The sequence below is a fragment of the Bos indicus genome, chromosome 17 (assembly GCF_029378745.1).
Source record: "Bos indicus isolate NIAB-ARS_2022 breed Sahiwal x Tharparkar chromosome 17, NIAB-ARS_B.indTharparkar_mat_pri_1.0, whole genome shotgun sequence".
In the NCBI taxonomy this organism is placed as follows: Eukaryota; Metazoa; Chordata; class Mammalia; order Artiodactyla; family Bovidae; genus Bos; species Bos indicus.
Window position 1 is genome coordinate 12,551,899 of NC_091776.1, and position 22,744 is coordinate 12,574,642.

Sequence of the window (22,744 nt, forward strand, 5' to 3'; positions counted from 1 at the left end):
TTGAATACATTATGTATATATATATGTATATATATATAATGTATATATATATATACACATAAGCATATATTATTGAATACATTGTTACATTATTTTTTTAACAAACTGTTATCTGTTAGATCAATAAGAAAACTAAGTTTCATTAACTTATTCCTTCTTCAGTGCTCTTCCTTTTTATGCAGATCCAATTTCTGACCCATATTCTTTCCTTCTCTGTAAAGAACTTTTAACATTTCTTGCAAGACAGGCTTACTGGCAACAAATTCCCTCAGTTTTTGTTTGTCTGAGAAAGTATTTCTTTCTCCTTCGCTTTTCAAGGATAATTTCACAGGGCACAGAATTCTAGGTTAGTGGGTTTTTTTCTCTCAGCAACATTAAACATATCACTCTACACTCTTCTAGCTTCCACGGTTTCTCAGGAGAAGCTGAATATAATTCTAATCTTGTTTCTCTATAGGTAAGGTTTTCCCCTGTGGCTTCTTTCAGAATTTTTTTCTATATCTTTTACTTTCTGTACTTAGAAAATTGTATATCTAGGTATAGGGCTTCTTTGCTTCTTTTGTTTGGTTTACATTTATCCTTCTTAATGTTCTCTGAACTTCCTGGCTCTGTGGTTTGGTGTCTGACATTAATTTGTGGAAATTCTCAGCCATTATTGTTTTACATATTTTTTGTATCTCTTTCTTCTTCTTCTTCTGGCGTTCTCATTACATCTTTTATATTTGTCTCATGGTGGGTTCTGTATTTTCTGCCTTTGCTCTCCTTGTCTTTCAGTTTTGTAGGTTTATACTGAGGTAGCCTCAAGTTCAGAGTCTTTTTCCTTAAGCTGTGAGCAGTTTACTATTAAGTCCAACAAAGGCATTCTTTATTTATATTATCCTGTTTTTGATCTCTAGCATTTCTTTTCGATTCTTTCTTAAGATTTCCATCTATGTGCATGTGTGTGTGTGTGTGTGTGTGTGTAAGTGACACTAAGTCACTTCAATTGTGTCCAACTCTTTGTGACCCTATGGACTGTAGTCCTCCCGGGTCCTCTGTCCATGAGATTCTCCAGACAAGAATACTGGAGTGGGTTGCCCTGCCCCACTCCAGGTGATCTTCCTGAACCAGGAATCAAACCCATGTCTCCTATGTCTCCTCATTAGCAGGCGGGTTCTCTACCACCAGTGCCTCCAGGGAAGTCCCTATATGCACATACTGCTCATTTAATCTGTTTTATCAGAGCCTTTAGAATATTAACCATAGCTGTTTTAAATTCCTGATCTGAGAATTCCAGCATCCTGCTGTATCTGGTCCTCATGCTCTTAAACTTCAGATTGTATTTCTGCCTTTTAGCATGCTTTGTGATTTTTTTTTTTCTTGATAGAAGGACATGATGTACCAAGTAAAAGGAATTGCTGTAAATAGGACCTTAATAATGTGGTGGTAAGTTGGGGGGAGAAGAGAAGCATTCTGTAGTCCTATGATTAGGTCTCAGCCTTTTGGTGAGCCTGTGCCCCTAGACTGTGAACTTCATAAGTTTTTCTGAGTTTTTTTCTCCCATCTTAGGTGGAATAGCGTGGCTGAAGTGGGCTGGGTATTTCTCTTTTCCCACATAGAAGGGTAGAGTAGACTGGAGTTGTCAGTTTCCCTTCTCCCAGCTCAGTTAGGCCACGCTAATACCCTGGCAGATTAGGCTCTGGTTGATGGATGTGAGTTTGAACTCTGGGAGTTGGTGATGGACAGGGAGGCCTGGCATGCTGCAGTTCATGGGATCGTGAAGAGTCGGACACGACTGAGCAACTGAACTGAACTATCTTCTCCTGAGGGATGTGTGTGTGTGTACAATTGCTCAATATTGTCCAACTCTTTGCAGCCCCATGGGCTGTAGCCCACAAGTCTCCTCTATCCAGGGAATTCTCCAGGCAAGAATACTGGAGTGGGTAGTGATGCCCTCCTCCAGGGGATCTTCCTGACCCAGGTGGATTCTTTACCACTAGAGTAAAGAATACTCTGGAGTATTTCAAAATGGTTCTTTTCCCCCTCCCCCTTCGGGAAGCACAAGGGAGTTGTTCTCTGATGTTTACTGTGGGTACCTGGTCAAGTTCCTGGAGGTAAATTTCACACACTATTGTAAGGCTTACCCTACTCCTGGTCTTTCTAGAATTTTTAACTCTTAGACTTGTCTACATTGTTGACAAATTGTTGCGTTGCATTGCCTGCATGCTCAGGCTTGTCTACTCTTTGCTACATTGAGCCTCCAGCAATCTGTCAGTTTCTGTTCAAATATTCCAACCCTCACACTGGTTCCTGTGGGGGGTTTCACCTGCGAGCCTCTGCTCTGGTAAGCTGTGACTCTTTGTATTCATCTCTCTCTTCAATCTTGGGAACGGTGGTTAGCTCTGGGTCATCACCTCCCTTATAGATCCAAGACAGTTGTTGATTTTTCAGTCTTTTCATCCTTTTACCTTTTGTTAGGATGGAGTAGACTCTTTCAAGTACATTAGGTACAGAAATGGACGCCAGAAGTCAGGGTAAACTTATGCCTGAAGCATCCTTCTGTGTCCACACAACTTATACTCTTAGAATCAGAGGGAACACCAAGACTATGCTAAAATTCTAAAGCTATAAATTTTTCTCAAGGTCTGAAGAAGCTCTAGTGTACTTTTAATAATTTTCTTGAGGTATAACTTACATGTCATAAAACCGACCCAACCAGTTGAATGATTTCAAGTAAACTTAAAAAGTTATACAACCATCATCATAATACTATAAATTAGTATTAGAGCATTTACATTACCCCAATAAGATCCCTCATGCCCGTTTATGGCTAACGTCCTTTCCTACCTTCAGACACAGAAAACCACTAGCTTACTTTATCTATAGGTTTGCCTTTATTGGATATTTCATATAAGTGGAATCATACACTATATGATCTTATGTGCCTACCTTCTTTTATGTAGCATAATGTTTTTGAGATTCATCCGCCTTCCATATTTTGTTCTTTTCACTGATGGATAGCACTCCATTGTGTAAATAAAACAAATTTCGTTATCCATTCACCAACTGATGGATGTCAGGATTCTTTCCAATTCTCACTATTACAGATAGTACTGTAGTGAGTATTCTTGTGCAAATCTTTGTGTAGACATATGTTTTCATTTCTCTTAAGTGAGTACCTGGGTTTCCCAGGTGGTGCTAACGATAAAGAACTCCCTGCCAATGCAGGAGACAGAAGAGACATGGATTTGATCCCTGAGTTGGGGAGATCCCCTGGAGGAGGGCATGGCAACCCACTCCAGTATTCTTGTCTGGAGAATCCCATGGACAGAGAAGCCCGGTGGGCTACAGTTCATGGGGTTGCAGAGAGTTGGACACGACTGAAGCGACTTAGCACACACACAAGTGTGTACCTAGGTATGGAATTGCTGGATCCTATTGTAAATTTATGTTTAACTTTTAAAGAAACTGTCAAGGTGTTTTCCAAAGTATCTGTGCTAACTTTATATTCTCACCAGCAATGAATGAAGGTTCTGGTTTCTCTACATCCTGGCCCACATTTGTTATTTTCTATCTTTGTGATTATAGCCATTGTTGGACTACAAGGAGATCCAACCAGTCCATCCTAAAGGAGATCAGTCCTGGGTATTCATTGGAAGGACTGATGTTGAAGCTGAAACTCCAATACTTTGGCCACCTGATGTGAAGAGCTGATTCATTTGAAAAGACCCTGATGCTGGGAAAGATTGAGGGCGGGAGGAGAAGGGGACGATGGAGGATGAGATGGTTGGATGGCATCACCGACACAATGGACATGAGTTTGGGTGAACTCCGGGAGTTGGTGATGGACAGGGAAGCCTGGCATGCTGCAGTTCATGGGGTCTCAAAGAGTCAGACATGACTGAGCAACTGAACTGAACTGAACAGATGTAAGGAAGTATGTCATTGTGTTTTAATTTGCATTTTGCTAATGACTAATCATGTTGATTTCTCTCGACTTATTTTGATTAAAAAAGTAAGGAAAAAATTAAATTTGATTAAAAATAAATAAAAATTGATTTAAAAAGGAGAAGGGTGTCAGTTTGGCATAATATGATGGGGTCTGGTCACCAGGGGTGAGTCAAGGAAGAGGAGTAGCATTTGGCAGATACTCATTATCTGCGCTGTTTTATGGTGGTAAACTTTTAAAGCAGGATATCCTAAGCTAAAATCAATGAGTTCAATAATTATCTACCTAAATTCAAGAAAAAACCACTTTTTCACAGTGACAGTTAGAGCAGGTAGATACGAAGTTTATCTTGCACAATTAGCTCTGATTATTGGAGAAGGCAATGGCACCCCACTCCAGTACTCTTGCCTGGAAAATCCCATGGATGGAGCAGCCTGGTAGGCTGCAGTCCATGGGGTCACTGAGAATAGGACACGACTGAGCGTCTTCACTTTGACTTTTCACTTTCATGCATCGGAGAAGGAAATGGCAACCCACTCCAGTGTTCTTGCCTGGAGAATCCCAGGGACGGGGGAGCCTGGTGGGCTGCCGTCTGTGGGGTCCCACAGTCGGACACGACTGGAGCGACTTAGCAGCAGCAGCAGCAGTCCTGTAAATCCCTGGCCTTTCAAAGCTCTGTAAGACTTCTGTAAATCCATAGGCCTGCCAGAGGCTTTCACTAGTTTTTGTCACCCTTCCTTTCAAAAATTATATAAGAGAATCATTAATTAGCAAGTTATATGATTTTAAAAAATAAAAATTTTATAGAAAGTGATTTTGAGGCATTTGATAGATTATGGGGGGAAATGGGGATTAGAATTTGTGCTGGACCGCTGTATGAGGGATATGTTGGGACTTTATGCCCATCTTTTAGCCAAACTTGTACATTTTTCTCATCGAGCTAGAAACAGCTCTCATTTTCTTCGGTGTGTTTGTGGAGAAGAATACCAACAAGCTCGCGTATGCTGGTGTATGTATGGTCTGCTGATTTTTGTCTTTGCAAGCTAACAGTTGACAAAATAGAGCCCACGGTTCAACATGACCCTGGCAGTTTCAGCTGACCTTTCAATTAAGGACATTCAACATTCCCCTAAATTGCCAGCGTGTATCCGCCTCCCTGCTTCCACTTCCTAGTCCTAGAACTGTAACCAAATTGGGCAGTTTTGTTGATGAAACTAACAATCTCACTAACTGCCAGCAAATTCTATCTTACGTATTAGGTCCATAAATCTTGTGCCAACTCTGATGGAATGCTACAGGTATATGGTTTTAAAAATAAGTTACCAAGAAAGCAAGTGTGGGTTTATGAGCACCTGCTCTTGTGGAATCTCAAGTTTGGAAACATTCTGGGTCTTCTAATCATGGAGTCCTCTACTAGGTGCTATGACAGAACAGCTCTCAGGTGTATTTGTGATTCTGTTTTCCTTTCTTAGATTTGGGGATCATGTGATCTTTGACCTACCCATCCCCGTGTTCCTTGAAACTTCGAGTTCCTTAAAATGAAGCTTCATGAACACAAAACATAATGTTGGAAAGTAAAGAAAAAATTGTTTTTAACCTTTTCTGAGTGCTGTGGTCTTAAACTGTATGCATACAAAAGAGGAGAATTTAGATAAAAGATTAAAAGCACTTAACAACCCAGAGTCTGTGGACACCCTGGAGAGATCTAAGATGTATGCATTGGTGGCTTGTAGAAGTGTCTTGATGGATATTTTTCTGAAGATAGAGCCTAGAGCTTTCATCAGACTTCTCAAAGTGTCTCAATGTCTTAAAGAGAGAATTGCCAACCGTGGGGATGGATGACAGAGTGAATCTTTTCCTGACAGACTATTAAGAATAAGGCATTTAGTGTTCTGAACATTAGGTGAGAATATCCTATCAATATGAAGTTTCTTGCATGTAATAACAGTACTATGGTTATATAAGATAATAATATTATGGTTATTAGCAAATAGTACTTGGAGAAGGCAATGGGGTCGCTAAGAGTCAGACACGACTGAGTGACTTCACTTTCACTTTTCACTTTCATGCATTGGAGAAGGAAATGACAACCCACTCCAGTGTCCTTGCCTGGAGAACCCCAGGGACGGGGGAGCCTGGTGGGCTGCTGTCTATGGGGTCACACAGAATGGGACACGACTGAAGCAACTTAGCAGCAGCAGCAGCAGCAAATAGTATTATGGTTATAAGCAAACACTGTTGCTTCTAGAGGTACATGCTGAAGTGTTTAAGGATATACTGTTACTATGCCTGAAAATTTACTGTCAATAGTTCTGCAGAGTATTACATACAAGTATCAATAAGGAGAGACTGAGATAAAACTATATGTTAACAAATGTGGCAAAATGTTAACAATTGGTGAATCTAGGCAGGGAGTAGGCAAATACTGGTTCTACTATTCCTTCAACTTTTCTATGAATTAAAAAATTCATAAAGGATAAAGGAATAAGGCATTCATTTATCTGCTCAATTTCATAATGATAGACAAAGTGCTATTATCATATTTCATAGATGACTAAAACCAGGAAGAAAAAGATTCAGAAAACCAGGCAGCACCATCTCAAATTACACTAAGGCCATAACCAAGAACAGACCTAAAAACGATGCCTTCTCCCCATCTTCTCCCCACATACTTGTAGCCCATCCCATAGGGAGGTCCATGGTTTGTTCACAGAAGCCCACTGAAATCACTGCAATACCTGTGCGTTGGTGCTCAGTCATGTCCGACTCTCTGTGACCCCATGGACTGTATGTAGCCCATCAGTCTCCTCTCTCCACGGGATTCTCCGGGCAAGAAGACTGGAGTGGGTTGCCATTTCCTTCTCCAGGGGATCTTCCCCAACCAAGGATCAAACCAGGGTCTTCTGCATCTCCTGTGCTGGTAGGCGGATTCTTTACCACTGCGCCACCTGGGAAGCTTACTGTTGTGCTCTCTTTTCCTCGTGGAGGTTATGCTTGAACAGTAAAGTATGCAGGGTAACAGATGGCATTTTGTGACCTTCTTAATAACAGGCTTAGCTGCCAATGTTCCCTTGTGTCCAGTCTCTGCAGGGAATTTGGACGCCGTTGCCTTACACTTGAATCTTTCCTGGCAAACACTTTTAACCATTTATTAGACTGTTTTCTAATTTCAAATTGAGCAAAACAAAATCCCGAACACCTGAAAGGGACGGTGGTAGCTCCTGGGTCTGGGGACGTGTCCTGGGATTCGTTGGGGTGTGCTGGCCATCAGCTGGTGTACCTGGCATTTTTTAGTGTGGGGAGGACCTCAGTCCCAGGCACACTGCTTTCCAGGCTGTCTAGATTTATGGGGTAGCCAACACAAGCTTTTTTCTTTCTGTAGTTTAAAAGAAACATATGCACTTCCCACGGCCAGGCATATGAATTAGCCAGATAAATGAGGTCCTGGCATTAGCAGATTCTCTGCCGTGACCGCCCACGCTGGGAGTGAGCTGGGGGACCCCGTGGCGGGGGAGGCTGGTTCTAAGGCATCTTCCTCATTCCTTGCACCCGTGGGCAGCCGCACTGTCTGTGGGAGGAGGAGGAGGAGGGCAGGGATCGGGTTAACAGAGCGGCCCTGAGAGGAACCAGGGAGGACATTCGTGCTGAAGCCTGAGGCATCACCTCTATTCTCCCCCAACACAATGGACCCCCATGGCTTCTCCCTCCAGGGAGGGGAGTGGTCAGGTCAGTCCGGTTCAGGCAACTGGTGTGTGGCGAGGTGGGGGAGGGGAGGGATGGGTGGAGAAAGTGCTAGAACATTATCAGCACAGATGGTAGGAGTGGAAAGTGTGGAAACTCAGGGCGAGACAACCCAGGTGCCAGGCGCAGGATGGCATAGAGTCACAGGCAGGAGGAGACAGAAATTAGGTTTCTGTGAGGGCGAGAGGATGGCGGGTGTGTGTGGCGGGGAGGGGGGCGGGCCTTCATTCCGGGGAGGGGAAGCTCCCCTGTGCCTCTGCCTGGGATATGATGGCCTAGGTGTTAGGGAACCTGGATGAGGAGCCCTGAGTCTCCCAGGATGGCTGGGGAAGGCTGCTTGGCTTGACTGCCATCTACCCACTTACCATGCCATCTGGGGGTCAGCCTACTGCTCCTTCCCCAGGCAGACCAGCAAACCTGCTAAGGATTGCTGGATAAGCAAATCTGATAAGCCCTTACCTTACCAGCAAACCGGATAATCCTTACCAGCAAACCTGCTAAGGATTGCCGGATCCAGAAAACTGGAAAAGCCCCTCTCTTCAGGCATGTCCTAACCCATCTGCTCCCACCTTCACTCTGGGGCCCCAGCCTCCAGGAGTAAAAAGCTTTGGGAATGATCCCAAAACAGCACAAGGATGCACCATCCCTGTGACGTTATGAAAAGGAGATGGACAAAGCTTGGAAGCAAGACACCCACATCACTAAGAAAGGGCAGTCCCTTGGACACCAACGTTTCTGCTCTCTTTCGTTTCTGCTGGTCATCCCAGATCACACTCGCTAGCCCTTGCTTACAGGGCTGTGCCTGTTTCAGATTTGGGGTTTGCCTGGCTGTGCTTCCTTCCACTCATTACAGAACCTGGGTGCAGGCTGGAGCAGTGTACACAACTAAGGTGGGTGCGTGCGTGCTAAGTTGCCGCAGTCCTGTCCGACTCTTCAGCCCGTGGACTATAGCCCACGAAGCTCCTCTGTCCCTGGGATTCTCCAGGCAAGAATACTGGAGTGGGTTGCAGTGCCCTCCTCCAGGGGATCCTCCCCACCCAGGGACCAAACCTGTGTCTCTTATGTCTCCTGCATTAGCAGGTGGTTCTTTACCACCAGTGCCACCAGGGAAGCCCCTGTACAACTAAAACCACATTCAAAATGCAACAGTGCCATCTGCTATTTTTTTTACTCAATTTTTAAGGTATTTTATATGTAATACTTTAGAATCCTGCTATTAAACACACTAAAGCCTGCCACTGGAAACACAAGGTTTTGAAAGCTTGCTTCTATAAAAACTACATTATAATTTTTAAAAGTACTTTTATAAATTTCCTTTGGAAAGACAAATTCTATGTAAGAAACTGTCTCCATAAGGAAATATATTGTGGGAAAGAAAAAGTCAACCATAGAAGGTCTATAAAAACCACTGTTCAACGTACAATTAAAGGACACCTGGTTTGTGTTTAGCCCTGCCCTGGGTGCTGGAGATACAGAAACCAACAAGACAGACAAGTTCCTGCTCTCTTGAAGCTTCTGTTCTATAAGAGGAAAGATAATCAACAAGTAAACAAATATAATAATACATAGCAAACTAGGCATTAAGATGAAAATTAAAAATGGAAAGTGTGTGAAGAACTGACTTTAAATATAGTGGCCAGGGAAAACTTCTCTGAAGAAGTGACATTTACATTCAAACCTGAAGCGTACAGTTCAGCAGAGCTGGGATAATGGGTTCCGGCAAAGAGAATGTGTGTGCAAAGGTCCTGAGGTAGGAAATGGCTTAGCAGTTTCAAATCCCTGAGAGAAGCCAATTAACTGGAACAGAGTGATCAAAAGCGAAAGGCATGAAATGGGAGTGGAGGATCTGATTGCAGGCGTCACAGAAAACCGAGTGACATCATCTTATTTATGCTTGAAGGCCTCCCTGTGTGAAGACACGACTCATGGGTATTCTGGTCGTTCCTTTTACTTTCAGAAGTCTTTTGAGGTTTGGAGAAGTGAGAGTGAAAGAACAGGAGAAAGAGATGATGTTGAAAATGAACACACTCTTGAAGGAACACGACAAGTCATCTTCACCTTGCCCTCTTAGAATATTATTTGGTTCCTATAAGTATTCTCCTGAGTGCTGTCATCCTTGTAAAAGGCCATAATACCATGGGACTTCCCTGGTGGTCCGGTGGCGAAGACTCTCTGCTCCCAGTGCAGGGGGCCCAGGTTCGATCCCTGGTCAGGGAACTAGATCCCACGTGCATCAGCTAAGACCTGGTGCAGCCAAATAAATAAATAATGTGTTTTGTTTTGTTTTTTAAAAAAAGGCCATATGCCATAAAGACAATCCCAGGTTGCTCTTTAGGGACTTGGAATTTGTTATGTGTGACTAGGGAATATCGTAAGAAAGAATGCACATTCTCATACATTCTGTCACACCTGGGCTCTGATGATGTCAGTCTATAGAGAACCTCTTCCCTGGTACATATTACATCTCTTAGAACAGCTAGAATCAAAGAGGCCAGCGTACCCTTCTGCAAGAGTAACTTGGGCTCATCCTGGAGGGATGTACAGAGGCGCTCAGAACGAGAGAAGGGGCAGGGACCGCCTTGAGTGCAGCCCCAGAGGCAGCGGGGCCCACATCCCATCTCTTCATAAATCGCTTTTGCAGGAGAGGAGCTTTTTAAATAAAGCTTGCTAGAATCTGTCTTAGCAGAATGTAAAGAGAGAGGAACCGCTGACCAATTTCTGTCTGTATTGCAGTTTTAAGACCCTCGATTTTAGTTTTTCTTAGTTATTGCTTTGTTCTTTGAACTTGAGAGATGAGCAGTTTGGGGGGGGGAGGCACCAAAGGAGGGAAAAGCCACCGCCACGTCACTTGGAAAGAAAATTAATAGTAACACCAAAGGAAAATCCACCTTAGCGTAGGCAGAATAAGACCGAATTCTTTGAAAGGCAGTCTTGAAAAAATCTGAGAACGTTTTTCCTCTGATGCTTGTGAATCACACTTAGGAACAGTCCATCTGATTTGCGTATCTTTGGAGGGACACATTCTACAAGGAGAACATTAAGAGACCCATGTCCACGAGTGGTGAGCAAATTTATCCAGTGGGCTTGTACTGATTTGGCTTCACGTTTTAACTCCCTTCATCAGATGCTTCTAGCACAAAGTTGAGAAATCTGTATGCAGGTCAGGAAGCAACAGTTAGAACTGGACATGGAACAATAGACTGGTTCCAAATAGGAAAAGGAGTTCGTCAAGGCTGTATATTGTCACCATAGAAGTTATTTAACTTCTATGCAGAGTACATCATGAGAAACGCTGGATGGATGAAGCAAAAGCTGGAATCAAGATTGCCAGGAGAAACATCAATAACCTCAGATATGCAGATGACACCACCCTTATGGCAGAAAGTGAAGAAGAACTAAAGAGCCTCTTGATGAAAGTGAAAGAGGAGAGTGAAAAAGTTGGCTTAAAGCTCAACATTCAGAAAACTAAGATCATGGCATCTGGTCCCATCACTTCATGGCAAATAGATGGGGAAACAGTGGCTGACTTAATTTTGGGGGGCTCCAAAATCACTGCAGATGGTGACTGCAGTTGTGAAATTAAAAGATGCTTACTCCCTGGAAGGAAAGTTATGACCAACCTAGACAGCATATTAAAAAGCAGAGACATTACTTTGCCAACAAAGGTCAGTCTAGTCAAGGCTATGGTTTTTCCTGTGGTCATGTACGGATGTGAGAGTTGGACTATAAAGAAAGCTGAGTGCCGAAGAATTGATGCTTCTGAACTGTGGTGTTGGAGAAGACTCTTGAGAGTCCCTTGGACTGCAAGGAGATCCAATCAGTCCATCCTAAAGGAGATCAGTCCTGAGTGTTCATTAGAAGGACTGATGTTGAAGCTGAAACCCCAATACTTTGGCCACCTAATGCGAAGAGCTGATTCATTTGAAAAGACCCTCATGCTGGGAAAGATTGAGGGCAGGAGGAGAAGGGGACGACAGAGGATGAGATGGTTGGATGGCATCACCGACACAATGGACATGGGTTTGGGTGAACTCTGGGAGTTGGTGATGGACAGGGAGGCCTGGCGTGCTGCAGTCCATGGGGTCGCAAAGAGTCGGACATGACTGAGCGACTGAACTGAACTGAGCACACAGTTGATAATCCCAAAATCAGACGTGGAAATTTTCAAAGAAGCACAGAGGGAAGTCATCCTTTGGCTAAATTAAATAATTCTACCTTGATATACTGTCACCTCTTAATGACGAAAGTAGACATCAGTTAAACTAAAATGATCATTTGAGGAAAATGAGAAAAGCAACATGGGCAAAGTCCCCACTAGTAAATCATCATTATGAATACATTTTACATTTATGTCTTTTCTACCTTTCTCCTACCATACTTTACCATAAAGACAGGAGAAGATAGAAAAAAGCAATACCTATCATACAGTGGTAAATTATTTAATTTCCCCTGCCCTAGACTTGGAGAAGAAGAAGTCCCCAAGTTTAGTCTTCTCTAAACTCGGAGAAGGCAATGGCACCCCACTCCAGTACTCTTGTCTTGAAAATCCCATGGACGGAGGAGCCTGGTAGGCTGCAGTCCATGGGGTCGCTAAGAGTTGGATACGACTGAGCGACTTCGCTTTCCCTTTTCACTTTCATGCATTGGAGAAGGAAATGGCAACCCACTCCAGTGTTCTTGCCTGGAGAATCCCAGGGACGGGGGAGCCTGGTGGGCTGCCGTCTATGGGGTTGCAGAGTCGGACACGACTGAAGCGACTTAGCAGTAGCAGTAGCAGCCCTAGACTTGTCTTCAGGCCAGGGGTGTGTGTGTGTTCAGTCGTGTGTGACTCTTGTAACCCCATGGACTGCAGCCCGCCAGGCTCCTCTGTCCATGGAATTTTCCAGGAAGAATACTGGAGTGGGTAGCCAGTCCCTTCTCCAGCCAAGCTAGGTAGTGTGTTTCAATTTTATGTTTATCACTGCAAAGGGAGAAAGAAAGTCTTTCTTGATTTTAACAGTAGCGCAAATGGTTCGCCGCCCTGTCCTCTTGCCTCAACAAACCATAGAGGGAGGCATCAAATCCATTTCAAATGTACTATTCCCATACAGTCCAATTTTATTAGGAAAGCCAGCAGAACAGTGATCGTGCAAGGCAGTGGTTAAAAACCTTGATTCCGTTTTTCAGGAGAACTCCCTGAGGCTGCAGGATGGTTCTCGGCACCATACTGACAACACGTGGGCACATACTGAATAACAAAGGTAACAGAAAGCGTTAATAGGATATTTTACACAGCGCTTTAATATCCTCACCCGAGATGACTCTCATTGGTCTTATTAAACCTTCAAAGATTGAACCCAGAGAGATGGATATTATATGCTGCTGCTGCTGCTAAGTCACTTCCGTCGTGTCTGACTCTGTGCGACCCCATAGACGGCAGCCCACCAGGCTCCCCTGTCCCTGGGACTCTCCAGGCAAAAAAACACTGGAGTGGGTTGCCGGTTCCTTCTCCAGTGCATGAAAGTGAAAAGTGAAAGTGAAGTCGCTCAGTCGTGTCTGACTCGTAGCGATCCCATGGACTGCAGCCCACCAGGCTCCTCCGTCCATGGGATTTTCCAGGCAAGAGTACTGGAGTGGGGTGCCACTGCCTTCTCCAGGAAATTATATGGGAAAAACCTATTGTGTTTCTTCCTCAAAATCAGAGTGTGGGGTAGGAGGGCTGGCTGCCCCCCTCTGCCGAGCGCAGTTGTTACTGGACAGGGGCTGCCCAGCCCAGGACTCTGAGCTCTCGTGAGCTGGGGCCTTGTGACTCCTTCCCCCACTGGAATGTGAGCATGTGAGGTGTAAGTCGCTTCCAGGCTGAAATGGTGGAAGAGCCACGTGCCATCCCGACCCTTTATCCTCCCCCACCTGCCAGATGGAGATTCGGGGGCCCCAGGAGATGGTGGAACTCCCAGATGAACGACATCTGTGTCCTTAGATCTAAGGTCTGTCTGCAAAACACCTTCTTGGTCCTTTATATGAAGAAAAAACCTATATTTTATCATGTTGCCTGAATGCTCAGTTGCTTCAGTCATGTCTGACTCTTTGTGACCCCATGGACAGTAGCCCACCAGGCTCCTCTGTCCATGGGATTTTCCAGGCAAGAATACCAGAGTGAGTTGCCATGCCCTCCTCCGGGGGATCTTCCCCACCCAGGGATGAAACCTGCTTCTCTCATGTCTCCTGCATTGGCAGGTGGGTTCTTGACCACTAGCACCACCTGGGAAACCCATTATCATGTTAAGCAACTGGAATTTGGAAGTTTCTCTATTATAGCAGCAAGTGTTATCCTGATTTAACTGAAGTGGGGTGGAGGTGGTATCGATTAGTAAATGGAGTTTCTTAGTTGGTGGTTCGTAATGGTTTGGTTTCTCTTCCTAATTCTTTGACATACCCAGTAAAGCTCACATTCTGTTACTTAGAGCTCCAAGCTCTGGGAGAAGGTACCTTCTGAGGAGGACATTTTTTGCCCTGGAATAATTATTATTTTTAAGAGCGACTGATCCAGAGTGGAACATGCTAGAGGCACCTTGCCTTTAGTAGGTATATGGAAACTGTTCGGATGACAATCTCGAACATAAAAGTTATCAAGGCAGCAACCTTGGCAAAACGGCTGTGCTCAGAACTGATCACATTGCACTCACCTTTAGCATCTGTGGTCTCTTGGAGCTCAGCCCTCCCAGCAAAGCAGTTTGGCAATGCCATCCTATGGAAAGCAAGTACGAGAAACAAGGTATGAGCTTATGGGGTTTTAAGCCACAGCCTATGGGCTTGCAGGGATTTTCACTCATGCTTTCATTTAATTTCTTAAACTTCGGCTTCTTTTCTTCCCCTTTTCCACTCTTTCAACAGTAAAAATCCCATTAAATCAACCCAAATTAGACTTTCTCATTGTCTTTAGTGATTTTTTTGTTCCCCAATTTATCATAAAAGGGTAAACTGTTCAACTTTTGTACATGAAAAGCTCAAACAGTAAGTTCATAATTGTTTTCACAGAATTTATGAGACTTTCCCTAGGGAGCTGTTTTCAAAATAAAATAAGTGCTATGAATGGAATAGGAAATATTACAGTAATTATGTTGGTTTCCCAGGAAAACTTAGAACTTAATAGCGGCGGGGTAACTTGGGGACTAGCAGATGCTGTGTCTAGCCTTCAAAACGTATCTGGATCTCAGTTTCTCTGAATCCAGATATAATGCTCACTTTAGGCAAGCAGTTGGCTTGGTGGGAAGTGCAGTCATGAATTTCTAGAGGATGACTGTTGTTTTAGGGCCTCTCATTGAGGAAAGGAGGATCTTCTAGCTCCGGGGAAATGGAACTATATGTGTGTTAGGGGTAAAGTGAAGTTATGTCAGCCTAGACTCCTAGTACAGGGGTGGGAAAGAGGGAGGATTTGGAGCATGGATGGATCGGGAGTTTGGGATTAGTAGATGCAAACTATCATGTCTAGAAATAGATAAATAACAAGGCTCTGCTGTATAGCACAAGAAACGGTTTTAATATCCTGTGCTAAACCATAATGGAAAAGGATATGAAAAAGAATGTATACACATGTATAACTGAATCACTTTGCCACACAGCAGAAATTAACACAACACGGTAAGTCAACTATACTTCAAAAACTAAATTTAAAAAAATGTAAAAAAAAATAATGAGTTCTAAAATGCTCCTAGACATGTACTGAGCCCACAGATAGCCCTCATCATCCCTGAGACAGGGGCTGGTGGCCCACCCTGCACCTTTCTTCTTACCTACAGCAGCAACTGAATCACCAGGGAGTATTACTTTTTAGAAGCACATTTGATTTTTTTTGCCTTTCCTGGTGCACGGGCTCAGTTGCTCCACGGTATGTGACATCTTCCCAGACCAGGGATCGAACCCATGTTCTCTGCAGTGGCAGGCAGATTCCTAACCACTGGACCACCAGGGAAGACCACCAAATGCACATTTCCATCCCAACCCCCATAATTATTTTTCCAATAGGTTTGGAGCAGAAAGTCAGACAGTCAGTGGCCCAGTTTTCTGACTTCTATGGGAATCATTTCTTTGCTTCTCTTTTTATTTATTTATTTTTTTTATCACCCAAGCAGATACACCAAACACCGTAGTTTGGCTTGGGATTTTTTTTTTTTGGGGGGGGATTTTTTTTTAAGGGGGCTTCCCAGGTGGTGTGAGTGGTAAAGAACCCACCTGCCAGCGCAGGAGACCTAGAGACTTGGGTTCAGTCCCTGGGTCGGAAAGATCCCCTGGAGGAGGGCGTGGCAACCCACTCCAGTATTCTTGCCTGGAGAATCCCATAGACAGAGGAGCCTGGAGGGCCACAGTCCATAGCGTCATAAGGAGTCGGATACAACTGAAGTGACTTGGCATGCACGATTTTTTAGAACTCTTACATAAATAGAATAATACACCTATGTTTTGCATCTGCTCAAATGCTGTGTACAATGTTTGTGGCATTTCAGGGTGCGACCAGAGTCTGTTCATTACACCGGCATTGTAAAATCACACACTGTCTGTTCATTCTTTTATATTTTAATAGTATGTATTCTACGTTAGGCTTGTTTTTTAGTTTTTTGGCTATTGTGAAAAATGCTGCTGTGAACTACTTGTACATATCTCTTGGTGCATGTGTGACAAACTTTTCGGCTGGATATATACTTGAAATTGCTAAGTCCTAGGATATCTATAGCATCAACTTTAGAAAACAAGACCAAACTGTTTTCCTCAAGAAAACAATTCAATGCATATACCCACCAGATGTACATGAAAGACCTCATTTTGTACTTTCACCAGCACTTTGTATTAATAATCTTTTTAATTTTAGCCATTCTGGACGTTTACATGAGTACGCTCATTGTGGTTTTAATTTGCATGTCCTGATTATTAATATGGTTAAGGAACTTTTGATACATTTTATTGATCACAGGGATATCTTGGTTTATGAATTTCATTTCAAAGTCTCTTTCCTATTTTTCTAGTGGGTTGTCTTTTTCATACTAATTTGTATGAGTTTTTCTTTTTAAAATATTTTTATTTATTTATTTAGCGGTGCCAGGTCTTAGTTGCGGCATGCAAACTATTAATCGCAGCATGTGAACTCTTAGTTGCAGATTGTGGCCCTGACCAGGGATCAAACCCAGACACGCTGCATTGCAAGCACGGAGTCTTAGCCACTGAACCACCAGGGAAGTCCCCAGGAGGTTCTTTTAAAAAATATTTATCGTATGCCTCCTGGGGACTTCCCTGGTGGTTCAGTGGCTACGACTCCATGCTCGCAATGTGGCGTGTCTGGTTGCCATATGACCCAGCAATCCCACTGCTGGGCATACACACCGAGGAAAGCAGAATTGAAAGAAACACGTGTACCCCAATGTTCATCGCAGCACTGTTTATAATAGCCAGGACATGGAAGCAACCTAGATGCCCATCAGCAGATGAATGGATAAGAAAGCTGTGGTACATATACACAATGGAGTATTACTCAGCCATTAAAAAGAATACATTTGAATCAGTTCTAATGAGGTGGATGAAACTGGAGCCTATTATACAGAGTGAAGTAAGCCAGAAAGAAAAACACCAATACAGTATACTAACGCATATATATGGAATTTAGAAAAATGGTAACAATAATCCTGTATGCGAGACAGCAATAGAGACACAGATGTATAGAACAGTCTTTTGGACTCTGTGGGAGAGGGCGAGGGTGGGATGATTTGGGAGAATGGCATTGAAACCTGTAAAATATCATGTATGAAACGAATCGCCAGTCCAGGTTTGATGCAGGATACAGGAAGCTTGGGGCTGGTGCACTGGGATGACCCAAAGGGATGGTATGGGGAGGGAGGAGGGAGGGGGTTTCAGGATGGGGAACACGTGTACACCCGTGGCGGATGCATGTTGATGTATGGCAAAACCAATACAATATTGTAAAGTAAAAAATAATAATAAAAAAAAGAGAAAAAAAAATTTATCATAGTTATGAGCCTTTGGTCAGTCACTGAGTTGAAAATCTCACCTTTGTATCTGTAGCTCAACTTTCATACTTTTAAGGGTGTATTTTGTTAAACGGAGCTACTTTAAGCTAGTCTCATTTACTTCATTGTTTCTTTGTGGTTAGGACTTTTCGTGTTCTGTTTAGGAAATCTTTGCCAACCCCAAGATCATCAAGATACTCCTTATGTCATTATCTAATGGGTTTTTGCTATTTTTGCCTTTCACACTGTGGTCTCTAATTCATCTGGAAGGAATCTACCTGGAATTGCAAACATGACCTTTCTCCACTGTTCTGCCACCTTTTACATAAATAAGTGCCCTATTTCCTATTTTTCTAGTGGGTTGTCTTTTTCATACTAATTTGTATGAGTTTTTCTTTTTAAAATATTTTTATTTATTTATTTAGCGGTGCCAGGTCTTAATTGTGGCATGCAAACTATTAATCGCAGCATGTGAACTCTTAGTTGCAGATTGTGGCCCTGACCAGGGATCAAACCCAGACACGCTGCATTGCAAGCACGGAGTCTTAGCCACTGAACCACCAGGGAAGTCCCCAGGAGGTTCTTTTAAAAAATATTTATCGTACGCCTCACATATGATATGTATGTGAACAAGAACATTCACATTTCTTGCCATATATGCAAGGTTCTGTTTCCAGGCCCTTTTTTTTCTGTTCCAGTTGTCTATTTGTTATCTTGGTGCCATAGTGCCATTCTGCCTTAATTACTGAGGCTTTATGGTAAGTTTTGTTATCTGTAGAGGAAACACACGTACTTTGTTCTTCTTTAAGAGTGTTCTGACTGTTTCCTGGTTTTGAACAATCTTGTCAAGTTCCACAAAAACACCTATTGGAATTGTATAGAAACTGTAAATCAATTTTGGGAGAAATAATATTTTTATAATATTCAGTCTTCCAATCCATGAACATGGTTCATCTCTCTATTGACTTGGATCTTCATATTCTCTCACTAAGGTCTTATAGTTTTCTGTGTGGAGATCTTACATATCTTTGACTATCTTTTTTTTTTTTTTTTAATTTTATTTTATTTTTAAACTTTACATAATTGTATTAGTTTTGCCAAATATCAAAATGAATCTGCCACAGGCATACATGTGTTCCCCATCCTGAACCCTCCTCCCTCCTCCCTCCCCACACCATCCCTCTGGGTCGTCCCAGTGCACCAGCCCCTTTGACTATCTTTATTCTAAAATCTTGACCTATTTTAGCAAAGTGACATTTTTTAAAAAATTTCATTTGAAAACTTACTGGTAAGCACTAATTTTGTTTTATACTTCCTGTTTTTAACATTCATGAAAATTTTGTATTGTGCTCTTTCCTTTATTATAAAAATTTTCACTTTATTATAAAGATGTTTCTGATCTCCATTCTACCTGTGTCACAGGCATACCTTGTTTTATTGGACCTGACTTTCTTGAACTTTGCAGACATTGTATGTTTTGCAAATATAAGGTGTGTGGCAAGCCTGTGTTGTTAGATGATGGTTACACTTTATTTTTTTTAGCAACCATATATTTTTTTAATTTGCATGAACATTGTTTTTTAGGCATAATGTTATTGCCCGCCTAATAGACTACAGTATAGTGTATGTATAATTTTTTATGTACTGGGAAACCAAAAAGTTTGAGTGACTTGCTTTATTGGGATACCCACTTTGTTAGACCAAACCCACAGTATCTCCAAGGTCTACCTGTAGTATTACTGCTGCAACAAACAAATGCTCCCTATTTGTCCTGTGGCTTTTCAGTAAGCCCTGGCACAGTGCCTCTTTATTTCAGAAGCATGATCCAACATGACAATGCTTTTTCACTCAGGGATTTGCCTCTATTAGTACTAATGCGGAAAGGAAAATCACTGCTTTTCAAATAATTTGGGGACTCTTCTGAAGGTCCAGTTAGGGCTCTCACAGTTTTTATCTCCTCTGGGTTTGTACACCTCAGAGAGTCCAAGGTTGAGATGGGGAGGCCACTATTGCCTTGAAGATTCCCCCCGGGGGGCCCAGAGATGCCTCAAAATTCACAGGGTTAGCAAAGGGACTTCCAAAGTTAATTGAGGTGCCAACTTAAGAGCTGTTGAAAACGCAGACTGTGTAGTTCATTGGAATACACCAAACGAGGTATCCAATTCGAAAGTACCCCTGAGACATTTCAGCTTTAAGTATTGTTTTGACAATTTGGAAAGCCCTGGAAGGCAAAATAACTAACATTCATGAGGCTTAGTCACTAAGTTGTGTCTGACTCTGTGCAGCCCTGTAGGCTGTAGCCCCACCAGGCTCCTCTGTCCATGGGATTTCCCAGGCAAGAACACCGGAGTGGGTAGCCATTCCCTGCTCCAGGGGATCTCCCTGACCCCTGCATGCAGGGATCGAACCTGCATCTCTTTTGTCTCCTGCGTTGGCAGGTGGGTTCTTTACCTCTTATGCCACCTGGGAAGCCCATCTTAACCAAATACTCACATTTTACCTTGTAAAAGCAGTTGTGCATCAATTTTAGAAGGACTAAAGAGAGAGTGACAATCATAGTTTCCGCTGGTAACTGACATTTAGCTCTTCTTCCTGGGTCAGGAAGATCCCCTGCAGAAGGAAATGGCAGTATTCTTTCCTGGGCAGTCCCATCAACAGAGGAGCTTTGCAGGCTACACTCCATGGGGTCGACTGAAGCAACTTCGCATGCAGGCCCCCTGACATCTACCCAGGAAAATATACAGAGTGGAAGTCCGGGAAGTGTTTCGGGGTTGGCAACAGCCTCCTCATTCTAGTTATCATTCTCATCTAGTCAGAGAGACATAGCCAGCAGCAAATCACAAAGCGATCTTACTTGTGAGGCTCAGGCCAGGGCTGTCCTGCTCTAAGTCGGCCGCCCGTGGACTCGTCCAGCTGCTTTTCCCTGTAACTGCCCATGTATGTTGTCACAGACAAATCTGACCACCTTGCTTCATCCTGCCAAGATGCTGCAGCCTTCCGTCTGATCACATCAAACTCTTGAGAAGTGAGAGGGCTGAAGGGCAGAACAACTTGTGGTGTCAAGTAGAAGAAGTGTGACATGGCCCGCTTTGAAGGACAGCTTTTTGAGCCCTCTCCGTCATGCAGAATTAATTTCCTTTTTGTAGTGGGAAGTAATCAACCTGGCTCAGCAAACTTTGTGACTCTGACGGCTCACAGAATGCAGAAGCTGAACTCAAAGTTGCCAAGCAACAGGTCGCACAATTCCGCATGTGCTACTTCCCACCTCCCTCCAGTTTTAACTAGCAAATTTAGAACTTTCTGGCTTTTGCTCTAAGTGATACACAGCTACAAATCCTGGGAAGAAAGCAGGTGGCCACTGCTTTTAGAAATAAGTGAGTCCTACTCATGATGGTTTAAGACGTGGAGCGAGGGGATAGTGCCAAGCATTCATTTCTTCTAAAGGTTGACCTGTCCTGTTTGTGATGTCAACAATAGCAGGTGTCGCGAACGGCTTCTTGTGTGTCATAAAGCAATGGTACTGAAGCCAGTGGCCCTCTGGAGTCACCACAGGGGCTGGTGAAATAAGACCCCACCCCCAGCCATAGATTCTGATTTAACTGGTCTGGAGTAGGGCCTTGGCTTGGCTCATTTTTATTTTATATTTTAAACTTTTTATTTTGTATCAGGGTATAGCAGATTAACAATGTTGTGGTGGCTTCAGGTGAACAGCGAAAGTAGTTTTTAAAAGCTTACTCCTGGCAGCTTCTAGAGAGCAGCTGGGGTTAAGAATTAGGGTCATTGAAATGCCACTGTGAATCTTTTTAGATTGAGAAGTCATAGCACCCTATCTTCTGTCCACCTGATTCCCTGCATCCTTCACTAATAATTACTCTAAAGCTGGTTAGCACACCTGCCTCTCCTTCTCTGCACTAACAATTCACTGGCAGATTGAAATAGATCTTTCCACCTGTGTCCTTGCTCTTAGCACTTCTTGGAGCAGAACTTCTCAGCCCTCTGTGCTCATTCACGTGACCTGTGGGATGCTTTATAGAAACAGAGGTCCTGCCTCACCTTGATCGGCCCTTCGGGAGTGGATCCATCATCAACCTTAAAGAAAGAGTCTCCATAGGTGGCTGGATCAGCACCCACTGGGCGCTTTAAACATTCAGAGGCTCGCCTGCCCTGCACAGACTATAGGAATAAAGCCCCGGAATCATCATATTGGGTTAGCCAAAAAGGTCATTCAGGTTTTCCTTACCAGTTTATGGAATAATCCAAACGAACTTTTGGCCAATCTAGGATTTCTACAGTTACATGAGGGTGTGGCCGTTGATTTTAAATGCTGGGAAGACTGCTCCAAGAGCTGAATTTCAACAATCTTCTAAAGTGAGGCTGACATGCCACAGGGTATGCTTCTTTGAGAGTAAAATTACTTGCAGATACTTGTTAGTATGTCAAAGTAGGAGTATCTTTCTTTAAAAATTTGAAACTTGGAACATAAGCATCTTTGCTGTAGAAGGATTAGGCACATGGCTGCGGAGCATGCTGCTTTTTCTCGGGAAGTTGGAGGTTTCTTGGAGAAACCCAGATGAAAGACGAAGAAGATGGAGATAGAGTGAAGGAGGAAAATGGAAACCAGGCTGCCCAGTGCTTTTCAATGCACCCAGTGTCGCGTAGCAACTGCTTTGATGCTTAAACCTTTAGCCAGTCTAGTAAAAATTGTGGTTTAAAAGCCTCTGCTAGCATTTACTCATCAATTGAAAGTCCTCCAAAAATAGAACTATTGGGAAACCGTGGGATGTGAGGTGGAAAAGAAAAGCTCCCTCAGTTTTTTTGGAGGGAATAACTTTAAAAATACTTAACTAGCGAAGTTTACTTGGTGAAGTTAAGATTTAAACTTGTTGATTTTAAAATTGCTGTTGCATCTGAAATAAACTTATGTGATGTTCTGGTAAAAAAAAAAACAAAAAAAAACTCTGCAGTTAAATACTGTTTTGAGGCAGGAAAATAAATAGAACAGATTGTGAAACATTTTTTGTAGAAAACATTAAAAATTTTTCTCCTTAGACTGTGTGGTTGTCTATAAACAAATGTGTGA

General features: G+C 43.1%; 1 protein-coding gene across 4 annotated transcripts in view; it reads right to left on the bottom strand.

Annotated features, from left to right (window-relative positions):
• The window catches only part of C17H4orf51 (chromosome 17 C4orf51 homolog), a 51,654-nt gene extending 30,546 nt beyond the window's left edge, over positions 1 to 21,108 (bottom strand). For all 4 annotated transcript variants that reach the window (XM_070769042.1, XM_019978092.2, XM_019978091.2 and 1 more), the window contains exons 1-2: positions 20,519 to 21,108; positions 14,335 to 14,396 (exon numbers count right to left, since the gene is read on the bottom strand). In XM_070769042.1, the coding sequence (XP_070625143.1) occupies positions 14,335 to 14,396; positions 20,519 to 20,745 (289 nt within the window). In that variant the 5' untranslated portion in view covers positions 20,746 to 21,108. The remainder of the gene's footprint in view (positions 1 to 14,334; positions 14,397 to 20,518) is intronic.
• Between the last annotated feature and the right edge of the window lie 1,636 nt (positions 21,109 to 22,744).